The sequence below is a fragment of the Nycticebus coucang genome, chromosome 3 (genome assembly GCF_027406575.1).
Source record: "Nycticebus coucang isolate mNycCou1 chromosome 3, mNycCou1.pri, whole genome shotgun sequence".
Lineage (NCBI taxonomy): Eukaryota > Metazoa > Chordata > Mammalia > Primates > Lorisidae > Nycticebus > Nycticebus coucang.
Window position 1 is genome coordinate 20,950,060 of NC_069782.1, and position 15,092 is coordinate 20,965,151.

At 39.0% G+C, this 15,092-nt stretch overlaps 1 protein-coding gene across 1 annotated transcript in view; it reads right to left on the reverse strand.

The window, feature by feature from the left end:
• The window catches only part of UTP20 (UTP20 small subunit processome component), a 110,650-nt gene that overhangs the window by 67,273 nt on the left and 28,285 nt on the right, over positions 1–15,092 (reverse strand). The window contains exons 20-25 of the mRNA XM_053583572.1: positions 14,041–14,120; positions 13,619–13,862; positions 7,761–7,946; positions 6,286–6,376; positions 4,559–4,644; positions 3,117–3,242 (exon numbers count right to left, since the gene is read on the reverse strand). Of these exons, the coding sequence (XP_053439547.1) occupies positions 3,117–3,242; positions 4,559–4,644; positions 6,286–6,376; positions 7,761–7,946; positions 13,619–13,862; positions 14,041–14,120 (813 nt within the window). The remainder of the gene's footprint in view (positions 1–3,116; positions 3,243–4,558; positions 4,645–6,285; positions 6,377–7,760; positions 7,947–13,618; positions 13,863–14,040; positions 14,121–15,092) is intronic.

A 15,092-nucleotide genomic window follows, 5' to 3' on the forward strand; every position in this document is an offset into this window, starting at 1 on the left:
AGGCGGGCATCTCTGATAACCCAACACTTGAGATAAGATCTCAGGAAGAAGAGGTGTTAGCTGTCCTGTGTTCCAAGTGGAGGAATGAGAAGTACAAAGAATTTAAAGTGGGTTCTGGGGAGGTAGTAAAGGGGAAGAGACAGGTTAGAGCAGTGGTCTGGGGCTGCTGTTAGATCCCATAGGGGAATACCAAGGATTTTCTATTTTATTCTGAGGAAAACGGGATGTCAAAGGGTTTTTAATCAGGTAACTAACACAATCTGTTGATTGTTATTTACTACTATGATTTTTTCAATGTAGAAAATACAAGAAAATCTAAAACTAGTAAGAAAGCTTTGTTACGTGGATGGCTAAATAACACAAAGATCAATAGCTTTTATATACCATAGCTAGCTATGTAGCAAAAATAAGAAGATGTCAGGGGGAAATTCCATCCACAACAACAAAATGTAGGAGTAAAATTAAAAGCCAAGAAAATGAGAACACTTTTTTGAAAGACAACAAAAAGGGGAAGAAGTGAATGAATGAAGACAACAAAGTGATGTTATTTCTTCCCAAATCAAAAAGGGGGATTATTTTGGGAGAACCTGGGTCTATGTTCTAAAGTTCACCCAGATTCTGGAAAAAATAACATATTTATAAAAAAAGGAATAATGAGATGATTTCCTGATATATTCTAGAATGCAGTTAAGCCATTAATTAATATTATTATAATAAATAAACTAGTCTATAATTGGACCAGGAAAGATTAATGCAAGAGCATTAAAAGTCCATTGAAGACTCAATTACACATAAATATTAAATTTAAGCAATTAAAGGTGGCACTCGAATTAATAGTAAAGAAAGTTTATATTTTTATTAAATGGTCTTGAGACAACTGAATGCCAGTATTTAGGGCAAAAAAATAGGCTTATTTCATTTCGTACATCAGAATAAATTTTGGATGAATAAAATAATCAATTTAAAACAAAAAGAATGAAGGAGACAGGAATGTCATTTACTTATCAGAAAATAAACACAAACGACCCATAATCTTTTCAAGTTATACACAATACCATTCTTTACCAACAAATCAGCAAGTATTAAAACTAATAATTACCACAACAAACAATACCCAGTATTGAAATGTCAGTAAGTAAAGTGGTTCCAATTTCTTGAAAGCAACTAGGCAATTTGCATCAGAAATTTCTCCCTTCTAGATATCTATTATTGGTAAATCAGCGGAGATCAAGTTAAAGGTTCATATAGAAAAATAAAACTGTCAAAAAGTAAAATAGTGCTGGACAGCAATTTGGTAAAATACATCAAAAACTTTTAAAATGTTCATCAATTTTCCTATTAAGAATTTATTCTAATAAACTGATCAAAGATTCGGATGTTATCTATCTATTATCTATTTGGCAAAAAACCAAAACAAGCAAAGTAGTCAGGAAAAGGAGCTTGGGTAAGTGAATTATGGCATGTCTATATGATGAATGATCATATTTTAAAACATTTGATGATTCAAAAATATCCCTGTTAATATATTGAGTTAAAAACGTTATAGAACATTTTAGGCAATATAATCTCAAAATTCTTTTTAAAAATTGTGTGTGGCTGGAGCCAGTAATTCCAGTGCTTTAGGATGCTGAGGCAAGAGGACTGCTTGAGGCCAGGAGTTTGAGACCAGCTTGGGTGACATAGCAATAGTAACACCTTGTATCTACAAAAACTAAAAAAATTAACTGGGCACGGTGGCATGCACCTGTGGATCTACGTACTTAGAAGGCTGAAGTGAGAGGATCTCTTGTACCCTGGAGGTAAGGCTGAAGAGAGCTATGATTGGGCTCTGTACTCTAGCTGGACTACAAAGTGATAAAAATTGTGTTTATGTGTGTATTTAAATGAATTTTGGGAGCTTGTTTTTAACTACTGTGGACTTCATACAACCATTGGTTTTTACTTTTAGAGATTTTAAAATATATTATTAGTATTGTTGATGTTTACTATTGTAAATTTACTATTTGACAGATAATAAAGTTAGTGGTGGCTACTTTTGAGTGTTTGGATATAAGGTGATTTCTACTTTCTATTTCTATTATTTCCATAATCCACCAATAACAGCAATTTAATATATTCATATATTCTTTCATGCAAATATTTTTTTTTTTTTTTGTTTGTGTTTTGAGACAAAGTCTCAAGCTGTCCCCCTGGGTAGAGTGCCGTGGTGTCATAGCTCACAGCACTCTCCAACTTTTGGGCTCAAGTGAGCCTCTTGCCTCAGTTTTTCTATTTTTAGTAGAGAAGAGGTCTTGTTTTTGCTCAGCTGGTCTCGAACTCGTGAGCTCAAGCAATCCACCTGCCTCAGCCTTGCAGAGTGCTAGGATTACAAGCGTGAGCCACCGCACTGGCCTCATTTAAATATTTTCATGTCCTTTGTTGCAAAGGACATGAAACTTTGTAGCAAAGTTCTTTATGCTGGCTATAAATGGAATCAAATAGGGCTGTTGAATCAGAGTTGGCAGGGGCCCCAGTGTACATCTGATCCAGCTCCTATTAAGGAAAATGAAGCCCTTGGCATCTAAAAGACTTGCCCCCAAGTTATATAACTATGTAGTCACAGGGCTGACTGACAAGCAAAGGTCTATCAAATCCTAGTCCTGTGATCTTTCCGATTCTCATCATTCTAGGGTTGGTGAGCTAAAAGATCCAATTTTGTTTTTCTTCATACCAAAATATATGATTTTTATATTAATTATGGATCATCTTATGCTACACCATTTATAATTAAAGGACTAGTAACATCATAAAAATATTACATGACATTTAGACACTGGGGTGAATTACTTCCACTATTTATCTTAATAGAGAAACTTAGGGAAATGCTACATTTAATTTTAACATTAGTATTAAAGTAATATAATGGTAAGATCTTTTCTCATGTCAGGAACAAAGTACCCTAAGTTAGTTCCTATAATAATCTGACTTTCCCAAAAGGTGTAATTAAAAATAAAAACAAAATGAAAAAAATACAAAACAAAATATTCTATTATAATTGTTGAAAGAATCATAATACTATGCTCAATTATGTTTGTGATTGACTTTTCAAAAAATCAGTTTTTAAGCAGTACAAATACCTCATCAGAATAGGAAACAGATCTGCTCGGTGGGCTGTCTTCACCACAGCATTATCTTCTGAAATGCTAAAATGCACTATTTCTTCCTTAAAGTTTTTGTCTTCAAGCAGCCTTTGTAAGTTTTGCCTTTAAAAATAGAAAATAGCACAAATCATCACTTTATCAACAGTACTTTTTAAGAAATGCAAGACGATAATATGCACATAAGGTAATAAATACAACTAAAATAAGGCATAGAGTTCAGATTATGGTTGAAGACCATAAAGAAAAATCCTCACAAAAATTTCTTCCAAAATGGTAAGCTTTCAAATTTCAAAAGGTAAAACATTAGAAGAGATTAGATTTAGTCCATAATTCAGCTGTTTAAAGAGTACTATAAGAAAGCTTTCATGGCGGGCGGCGCCTGTGACTCAGTGAGTAGGGCACCGGCCATATGCCGAGGGTGGCGGGTTCACACCCAGCCCCGGCCAAACTGCAACAACAACAAAAAAATAGCCAGGCATTGTGGCGGGTGCCTGTTGTCCCAGCTGATTGGGAAGCTGAGGCAAGAGAATCGCATAAGCCCAAGAGTTAGAGGTTGCTATGAGCCGTGTTGACACCACGGCACTCTACCGAGGGTGGTAGAGTGAGACTCTGTCTCTACAAAAAAAAAAAAAGAAAGCTTTCATGGCTCAGTGCCTATAGCTCAGAGGTTGGGGCACCAGCCACATACAGGTAGGTAGGCGGGTTTGAACCCAGCCTGTGCCAACAAAAATAACAATGGCAATTTCAACAACAAAAAAAATAGCCGGGTATTGTGGTAGGCGCCTATAGTCCCAGCTACTTGGGAGGCTGAGGCAAGAGAATTGCTTAAGCCCACAAGTTTGAGGTTGCTGTGAGCTGTGATGCTACAGCACTCTACAGAGGGTGATATAGAGAGACTCTGTCTCAAAAAAAAAAAAACAAAACTCAGTTCTTAGAGTGATTATGATTCTCTAACTAACCACCAAGATTTTATAGCATTAGCAAGGAGAGAAATGATATAACCATCATAACACATACACACTTTTTACATATACATGTGTTTATTAGTTTATATGTTTATAACACATATTTTTAAGTCAATATTTTTTTTTCTATTTTATTATCTATGGAATACAATTCTTTTTTTTTTTTTTTTTTTGTGGTTTTTTTTTTTTTTTTTTTTTGGCCAGGGCTGGGTTTGAACCCACCACCTCCGGCATATGGGACCAGCGCCTTACTCCTTGAGCCATAGGCGCCGCCCTGGAATACAATTCTTAACACACATCTAGTTTTCACTTCATGCCTAGAAATAGCAGATGACCTTAGAAAAAAGGGAAACTTCCCTGGCCTTCAAGAAATCATTCTGGAAGTAGATCTTACATAGAAAGAAGAAAAATCGGCCAAAGAAATAACATTTCCTTAAGCTTCAAGTAACTCACCTGTAAGGGAGGATATGAGGATGTTTGTATGTCATGATACAATCCAAGGTTATTTTTTGCACTGTTTGATCTTGGTGTAGTAACAGCTAAGAATAGTTTACAGAATAAGTTAATGAAGTCATATATACATACACCATGAGATAGCAAACTACTTGTGTTAATTTGCTAACCTGGATTTCCTAAATTCTGAATATTTAGATAAGAGTTAAAGCTGATTCCTGACACCAGCCCTTACATTTTCCTGGAAGTAAGGAGGAAGATGAACAGAATATGCACAAAGAATAAAGTGGAAAAGAAACTCTGAGATCTGCATCCCATGGCAGCACCCTGGGTCTACTAGATTTCTGGCTGAGGCCAATTCCCTATGTGAAATTGGATTTAAGCCAACTGGGCTGGTCATAACAAGTAAAATCTCTTATCCTCTGAAGGTAACAGCAGTCATTAAGATGCCAGGAAAGAAGACTTAGTTCTGAGGCCTCTCCAATTATTAAGTTTGGAATTTTGCTTCCTGGTGGGAGTGGGGACTCATCCTAACACTTTGGGAGCTGAGGCAGTAGGATCGCTTGAGGTTAGGAATTCCAGACCAGCCTAAGCAACATAGTGAGACCTGGTACCTACAAAAAATAAAATTAGCCAGGTGCTATGGAGCATACCTATAGTCCCAGTTATGGGGAAGGCTGAGGCAACAAAATCTTGAGTCCAGGAATTCAAGGTTACAGTGAGCTATAATCAGGATGCTACACTCCAGCGTGGGGGACAGGGTATGACCCTGTCTCTAAAAAAGAAAATAAAGGGAGGCAGTCCCTGTGGCTCAGTGAGTAGGGCACTGGCCCCATATACTGCGGGTGGCGGGTTCGAAGCCAGCCCTGGCCAAACTGCACACAAAAAAAAAATAGCCAGGTGTTGTGGCGAGTGCCTTAGGCCCAGCTACTCAGGAGGCTGAGGCAAGAGAATCATGTAAGCCCAAGAGCTGAGGTTGCTATGAGCTATGATGCCATAGCACTCTACTGAGGGCGACAAAGTGAGACTCTATCTCAAAAAAAAAAAAAAAAGAAAGAAAGAAAAGAAAAGAAAAGAAAGGGAAAAATAAAAAAATTTTTGCTTCCTATGAACAGACTTTTGACTGTATCAATCAGGTCTATCGGAATTTATAGGTAGAATATGAATAAACTGTGCTGAAATGATCAATGTTTCATCTAAAACATTTTACATTCAAAACAAAAAAGAAAATTTCATTTCCCCAGAGAGCTTAGAATGAATGACATTCAATGCTTACTTTATTCCTGACATTATTTTTTGTAATCTTTTCTTAAATTCAGGGTCATACATTATGATTACGACAGACTATTATTCCAATTATCTGTTTTCACTCAGTCTAATAGATTCTAAAATTCTGTCCTCCATGAAGGCGGGCTCAACTAGAAAGGAAAAGTAGCCAATTGTTTTTGGTACATGTATAGCTCCTCCTCTTTTAAAAACTAATTCCTATGACATAATTCATTCTTTGTTATTATCACTGTTGATACAGCTGATTTATGTTTAGTGCCAAAAATGCCTTTAAAATCTACTAAATAAGTGCTGTCAAACACTGTTTCTCAAGATACCAGGAACTATGCCTATGAATTAACAAATAATTATTGAAAACCTAATAGCTACTTTGGCAAAGAATGCTAGAGAAAAGTTCACAAAGAATTACAGTGCCATGAACTTACTAATATTTCACTTACCTGAAGATATAACTCATATAATTTGGATTCCAAATATAAGGCCCGTGGATTTGAAAATTTAGAGAAAACTTGCAAATGAGCAATTAACTGCCTAGTAAAAATAAAAGAGAATGCACAGAGTTAAATAATTGATATTATTCACAATTTTATTCTCTCTGACAAGTATTCTAAACACCCTGCCTACAGTTTTGCTGTACATGCATAGTACAAGTAAATTTTAATTATTAGCATTTAGGAAATCCTCCAGACATCTCAAATCTCAGGCAGACCTCTCCCTGAAATCCAGGGTCCTCACCCCAGAAAATCATTCAGGAAGTGCTCAGAATGATTTAAATTAAGCTAAAATTATGAAAAAAGTAACCAAAAACAGTAATACATTCCAAAGCTGAACTCAGATTTTTTTTGGAATTATTCCTTATCTAGGTTCCATGCAGCAGGCAAGAAAGTAGTAGAATATATTCTTCCACACTTTCATATAACAAAAACACGGACGTCAGGCGACAGAGGTCCAGATTTAGGTTAACTGTGGCTCTTGCTTACTAAGAAAGAAGAGGAAATCTCTTAATATTTTTGTACTGTGATTGCTAACTGAAATCATATAAAGCAAAACTGCAGGTAAGGGGGAACTACCATATATCATACGAAGCTTGGCCATGACCTTCCCCTTAGCAGGCAAGCCCTCCTTTGTCCTCAGTTCCTGGTAAACTTTCACCTTTCAGCCTCAAAGCTGCCCTCTCCTTAGCAAGTCCTCCCTGGGTCTTTGGGTTACAGTCAGGTACTTCTTTCCTGTGTGCCTATAACATTTTTAAAGGAACTTAACACTGTTGCTAAATGGGCGGATTAATAAACAGCTCACGGGAAATACAACACATGGACACATTACACTGAGATCTAAAGTGTTAAAATAACTCGTCTTAAATGCCTCAATTCAGGCAGTCTTCAAGTAAGTTGAAATACCTTCCGAAAGCGTGACTGCTTTTTGGGGGGGAGGTTTCTGGCAAGTTAGGTAAATGAATAACTAAGAGAATAGGAGAGCAGAGCAGTACAAGGGAGAAGTAACCAGCAGAGGCAAGTCAAAAGGCAGGGCGAAAGTGCTGACGGACTTATTTAGAAAAGATGTTCCATTACGTGATCCCCGAGCACACAAACACAGCGCTCTCGGGCCGTGACAGCGAACAAAGGTCACGGAGCAGTATTTAGACACGCCAGGCCCCAAAGCTCTCATCTATAAAAAGGAACTAAGAACAGATGGTTCCACAAGACCCCTCGCCAACGCTAATGTTCTGTGGCTCAACAAGAGAAAACTAGTAAGTCACCAACCAAAAAATTCCTAAGACTGAAAGAGTCCCAGGAAGAGGTAACACTCTTATAGATTGAGTATGTTATTCCAGGCCATCCACATGTAGGCCACGAGAGACCGCACCTCCTCCTTCCAGAACTGCACATGTCTGAGCTTTCAGCAGTGCTCAACTCACTTTGCTGCAGCCCTTCTTGTCTTTTTCCTCCGTGAGGATTCATCTTGGGTCACCATGTCCTCCTCCAACTCTTCCTCATCTCCCATGGCAGGCTCCTCTTCTGCTTCTTCTGCTGCAACCCCTTTGCTTTTTCTCCGCAGATCCTGGGTTGGAGCAACTTGCAGGTCTGCCGGGTAATACTCGTTGCTACGGTGGAAAGAAAATGCTATGAGACTGATGAAGTGTGTGTGCTCACTGGAAAGGTACTAATCCTATTCACAAGAGCGACGTCCATAGCTCCCAGGATCACACACCAAAAAGATACCAGAGGCGGCTTAGTCAAGCTGCTTCTGCGACACTACTCCTATGCATTCAGTCCCTCATAAGTACCTACCTGACAAGTCAATCACTAACTGTAGAAGACAGCCCATTCCATTGTTATAATGTTGAAAATATTTGAAATGTCTATTTTGAACTGAGCTGAAATCAGCTTCCCTATCTCTGGAAACATAATTGAGGAAAAAGGAGGTGAGAGGTGAATTCTATGAAATGACTAAGGTACAGCATTAGGACCTTGCTGGTCACTATCCACCAGGTACATTCTCTTTTGCCAATGTCCTTTCAAAAATACACTGTCACACCAAACTTCAGTCCTCCAGGAATGGTCTGGTAAGACAGAAGTAACTATTTGGGAGCAGCCACAACACCACAGAGATTTAAACTGAATGATCAAATAACCAAAATTAGTAAGTCTTTCTGTTTTATCTCCTCTGAACTAAGCTTGGATAGTTGTTACAGTATTCACGTTTGTTCTTATTAAATTCTATTCCTGTAATTTTAGTCCTGTCCTATAGCTGAATATAAGTATGTCATGCAATGTTATCAGTCTGTGTCACTTTCATTCATTCATCCCGACAATTATTTTGTTGTCTGTTGAATGCAGGGCACTGGGGTAAAAATGTTAGGAAACTGATCGGATGGACTTTCAAGTCCTCACTGAAAAAATGCACTCATAAAATGCTATGTTTGAAGATACTGTAATAAGAAACTCTATGTTAAAGGTTAACCTCCAGAATAGCACACTGAACTACAACCTGAGGGCTAGGATATTACCTACTTTATATTCTCGTCTAGCAGAATCCAGCATGTAATAAGCAAAAAAAATACATGAACGACCAAAGTTGCTGCAGGTTACAAACTATACCCTCACCCACTTAATAACATTCCTATGATACAATCAACATTCAATTTAACTACGTATTACATATTTTAAACTTTATCTCCATGAACAATATACTATGTTCACTCATTATTAAATAATTCATAATTCATAATTTGTAATTTATACAAAGCATTTGTAAGAGTCCGTGGCACGCACAGTAAGTCACCTATTAAATGTCACCTATTCCTGGGATGTTGTTGCCACTGTTTGTAATTCACTCCTGCTTCTGGTTTGGGTCTTCTCAGAGAATGTTGATAAGGGAGTCACAAATTAGTTCTAATATCAAATTAACTGAAACATATTTATAAATTGCTAGTCAAAAAAAAAATAAAATAAACTAACCCATAATATGTGTATTTCAAAGTCAGAAGTAAGAATAGCATCTGAGGTTGGTATTATTTGGATGAATCTAAAATCAGAGCCAATGAGTCTTAAATATTTTTTAGAATATTATTAGAGTTATCTTTACTCTCAGTCTTCCTAAGCTCAGAGATCTACTTTCTGCTATAGACTTTTCTTTCCGTCCCTACTCCTGTAGCATCTGTTACTGTTAAGAGACAAGTCTTTACTCTTCGGCTATGGGATAAGCTAATTCCTCAGGGAAAACTTGGGAACTTAACATGGGAGGAAGTTCCTATCCTACTAACACCACTAATACCAGGTGGAATTACGTGCAGCTCTGCACAATTCCCAATACAACTGATAAACATTATTTTATATGACCTTCAGAATAAGGCAAAAAAAAAGCGCTAAATATCATTGCTCTTATTCTATAAATAAATTTATGACCAAAGAATTATGCGAGAAAAAGAAAATCATCATTCTTTGCCATCGGATCTATTGATGTGCTGCATCTGTGTGTGTAACCTTTGCCGGAATGAACGATTCATGCAAACCTTTCCACTCACACCCCGGCTCTTGTCTCCTCTCACCGACCTGGAGACACAGCTCTAGCCATTTTATCGTCTTCCTTGCATTACCAGCGTTCCCCTTCCCTCTGGATCATCTGCACCAGTATCATACACACGTATGCTGCTTAAACCGTAACTACAGCCCAGACCTCAACATCTCCATCTCCGCTCCCACAGTCCCCTCCACCTACTGCTCCATGTCTGTTCCTTTTTTAGTACAAAACCTGTCCAAACTTGCTTCCATTTTTCTTCTCCATTTCCTCTTGAGTCCTAGCAGATGAATCAAAACAAAACAACTCTTGTTCAGGTCACCTCCGTGTGGACCACTCACATTAAAGTCCCCGCCAAAGCCAACGGTTAGTTCTCCTGATTGATGCTAAAGTCCCCACATTAGTTCTTCTCCTGATTGACTTCTCAGACGCGTCTGAGTTAACTGACAGCCTCCTCCTTGAGATCCTGCTCGCTGGGCTTCCAGGACAGCAGGTGCTCTCGGTTCTCCTTCGCTCACTCTTTCCTGGCCTCCTTTGCTGGTCCCTTACCTATCAATCTCTAAGTACTAGTGTCAGTCCTTGGAAGTCTTCTCTCTATATTCATATCACAGATGACTTTATTTCCTGTCTGATGATTTAAAATACCAACCATATTTCAATAATTCCCAATTTATCATCTCTAGACTAAATATTTCCCTTGAACTTCAAACTTTTAAATTCAATGCCTACTTGACGTATCTACTTGACTACCTATTTCAGTATCCCAAACGTAACACATCTAAAAATGAACTACTTATTTATTTGCCTCCAGCTTTGCTGATAAAAATGAACTCTTGCTTCTGATTCTCCCCACAAACCTGCATCTCCCGCATTCCTCCGAATCTCAGGTAACCCTCTACTTGTAGTTGCTGGGACTAACACTTGAGGAGACCCCCTTGATTCCGTCCCCGCCCGTACCTTTCCCTTCCCCTCCAGGTCCCCACGGCCCCCACACATCCCAACCTGCATCTCATCTATTGGCAAATCCCATTGACTAATCTAGTTGCGATCCTTCAAAAATAGATCTTATCAAATTGAAAACCTTCAAAAAATGGCCATCTTCCCTCAAAAGCAATTAGAGGAACAACAAAAATAAATAAATTGGAGGAACAACAAACATAAATAAATAAGACATGAACGGAAAGTTTTCAAAGAAAGATAGTCTAATGGCCAATAAGCACGAGAAAAGATGCTCAACATCTCTAATCACCAGAGAAACGCAAATTGAAATCATAGTGAGATATCATCTAACTCCAACGAGAAGGGCTCTTACCAAAAAGTCTCAAAGCAACAGATGCTGGGATGGATGCAGAGAGAAAGGAACAGTCACACCCAGTTGACAGGACTGCAAACTAGTACAACCTCTACAGAAAACAACGAAGATACTGCAAAGAACTAAAAGTAAACCTACCATTTAATCCAGCAATCCCACTACTAGGTATTTACCCGAAGGGAAAAAGCTCATTTTATCATAACGACTTGCACTCAAATGTAAACAGCAGCCCAATTCACAACTGCAAAGAGGTGGAAACAACCCAAATGCCCATCAATGCATGCATGGGTTAATAAAATGTAGTATATGTATATCACAAAGTACCACTCAGCCGTAAGAAAATATGGTGATCCAGTACCTTTATGACAACCTGGGATGGAACTAGAGACCATTCTTCTAAGTGTATTACAAGAACTGAAACACAAATGCCGCCTCTACTCAACATTAAATTGGAAATAGTCAATCAACACTTATGGGCAGATGTGGAAGCAAAAGTCAACGGGCATCAAGGAGGTGGAGGAGGGGAAGGGGGGAAGGGGAGCGGGGTGAATTCACACCGAATGGGGACAACGCACACATTCCGAGTGAAGGGCACACTTATAACTTCGACCAGGAATGTATAAATGCAAATTATGTAATCAAAACATGTGTATTCCTGTAATATTCTGAAATTTAAAAAAAAAACATGTTCACTGCTAAAATGGTGGTCAAGTCAAAATCGCCTCTTACCCAGACTTGCAATTTCCTCCTCACTGGTCTCTCTGCTCTCACCACTGCCACCCTACAGCCTATCCTCTCTCAATACGGTAGCCAGAAAAATCCTTAAGAAAACTCAGGTAAGTCATCCTTCTGCTTAAACCTCCCAGTGGCTTCCCATTTCTCTGAAGGTAAAGGCCAAAGTCCTTCCTATCACATAAAGGCCCAGGGCAATGTGGCTTCCTGCCACCTCCCTGCCGGCATCTCTAATCACTCTCTCCCTGGATCCTTCTGCTGGTGTCACATCTCCTGGCTATTTTTTTTTTTTTTTTGAGATAGAGCCTCAAGCTGTCGCCCTAGGTAGAGTGCCGTAGCATTACAGCTCACAGCAACCTCCAACTCGGGGGCTCAAGCGATTCTCCTGCCTCCGCCTCCCAAGTAGCTGGGACTATAGGCGCCCGCCTGGCTGGATTTGAACCCACCATCTCTTGTGTATGTGGCTGGCGCCTTAGCTGCTTGAGCCACAGGTGCCGAGCCTATTTTTTTTTTTTTTTTTGAGACAGAGTCTCAAGTTGTCACCCTCGGTAGAGTGCTGCAGCATCACAGCTCACAGCAACCTCAAACTCCAGGGCTTAAGCAATTCTCTTACCTCAGTCCTGGCTGTGACTACAGGTGCCCGCCACAACACCCAGCTATTTTTTTGTTGCAGCTGTCATTGTTGTTTAGCTGGCCCAGGCTGGGTGCAAACCTGCCAGCTTCAGTGTATGTGGCTGGCACCGTAACCACTGTGCTAGAGGTGCTGAGCCTCCTGGCTATTTCTTAAACAAGCCCAGCATGGTGTGGTTTATGGCCTGCTTAACCTAACCCTACAGCATTTTCCTATGAACAGAATATTATTAAAAAATATGCTTTTTTATGATTGCTCAATACTGTTCTGCATACCACACCCTAGAGTTTTTATGCAATCAGACTCTCATACAGCACATACAGTCAAAACAAAATAATGTTCTAGAAACCCCTTATTATTTTCAGAGTACATTTCTTAGCATCAGAAGAAAGATTAAGAGGCTCAAAACAGTGATTGGGGTTGGGTTACTGGAAATACCTTTAAGCCTCAGGCAGGCAATAAAATGATGAATAACAGAGCAAGAAATAACTAAACCTTTGTGGGTTGATCAAATACAACACAGTCCTTCTTATATTATAACTTGTAATCTTTTTATTAATGCCTCCATTTATGGGGTGGTTAAATTCTGATTCATATAAAAATTAAGTGCTAGGGCGGCGCCTGTGGCTCAGTGAGTAGGGCGCCGGCCCCATATACCAAGAGTGGCGGGTTCAAGCCCAGCCCCGGCCAAACTGCAACAATAACAACAACAACAACAAAAAAAAATAGCTGGGCGTTGTGGCGGGTGCCTGTAGTCCCAGCTGCTCGGGAGGCTGAGGCAAGTGAATCGCGTAAGCCCAAGAGCTGGAGGTTGCTGTGAGCCATGTGACGCCACGGCACTCTACCCAAGGGCGGTACAGTGAGACTCTGTCTCTACAAAAAAAAAAAAAAAAAAAATTAAGTGCTAGATGAAACCATTATAGTTTAGTTGCTACCTAATAAAGCCAGTGCTTTATAGATGTGCCAATGATTTGGAAACAAAACAAGATATATCAAATACTTAGCCAATTTGGGACGTTAATACTTCTTACCTTCTCTTCCGCATACCCTACCTAGGACATTTTTAGAAGAGAATACTTACTTGATAAATCTCAAGAAAAGTGGGGAAAGCTCCCTGGACCGAGGCTCAACTCTTTCTGGGAATTTTGCCAGAGCTCGCCAAAGCAAAAATCGGAAGTTGGTGTGGTCTAGTCTTTCCTGACAGTCCGTTTTCAATGCTAACTGTTCATGATAAAGATGGCCAACATCTCCTTCCTGGGGCTTCTCCCAACTTTCATCTCCAATAGACTTCTCCTCCTCTCTTACATCATTCTGCAATTCTTTCTCTGCAAGAGAAAAAAGTTGTCATACCCCTAGAGAAATGTCAACATTTGTCCTATGTGTGTCCTCAAGAGAGGACATTACTTTCTCGAGTAATATAAGGCAACAATAAACCAGACTCAAAGAATATCAAAGATAACGCATTTTCCTTTCTTCCCAGCCTCCCCATTCCCCACGACGTACCAGCATGTGTAGCTGCTTTTTCTAGATGTTCATAGTAAACTTTCCAAAATTGCTTATTTTCCATTTCGTGTGCATGAGAACTAAGAGAAAAGAACAGAAAACAAAAAGTGTGGCATAATCTTTATTTGGAGATCTCTTACAGAGAAGAATGAAAGGACGTAACTAAATTGTTGATTAGGTTATACTTTGGTGTGGGGCTGTGAACAACTTTTCCACTTTCTTCTATAGAAAAAAATGTGCCTACGTTTGAGCATAATTTTTTTTTTAATAATCAAAGCACTAAAAAATTTATATGACTCTTATAAGAAGACTATTTTTATTTATTTATTTTTTAGGCAGAAGGGTGGCACCTGTAGCTCAGTGAATAGGGCACCGGCCACATACACCGAGGCTGTCAGGTTAAAACCCAGCCTGGGCCGGCTAAAATAACAATGATAACTGCAACAACAACAAAAAGAATAACTGGACATTGTGGTGGGTGCCTGTAATCCCAGCCACTTGGGAGGTTGAGGCAAGAAAATCGCTTAAACCCAGGAGTTTGAGGTTGCTGTGAGCTGTGATGCTATGGCACTCTAACCACAGTGACAGCTTGAGACTCTGTTTCCAAAAAATAACAATAATAAATAATAAGAGAGGCAGAAGAATTGCTTCTGCCCAGAAGTTTAAGGTTGCTGTGAGCTATGATGCCACAGCACTCTACCCAGGGCCAGAGAGCGAAACTCTGTCTCAAAAGAAAAAAAAAAAAAAAAAAGAGAAGACATTAGATGGACCATATAGAGTGTTATAGTTCAATATCCTAACAACAATACTCTTGAATATTTTATATACTTCCTCATTAATTTTCTAAGAATATGCACAAAGTTTATACAAGACACAAACTATACATGTTATGGAAACACATGGAAAACAAACCAACAGGTTTCTTCTTGTTTCCATCTTTCCAAAGAGAAAAATGTACCCAACGGAGTCACTATGAAGAATTATTATAGGCACTAAGTAATGGAAGAACCAACAAGTTTGACGGTGGGCTACTGGTAACGCACACGTCAGAC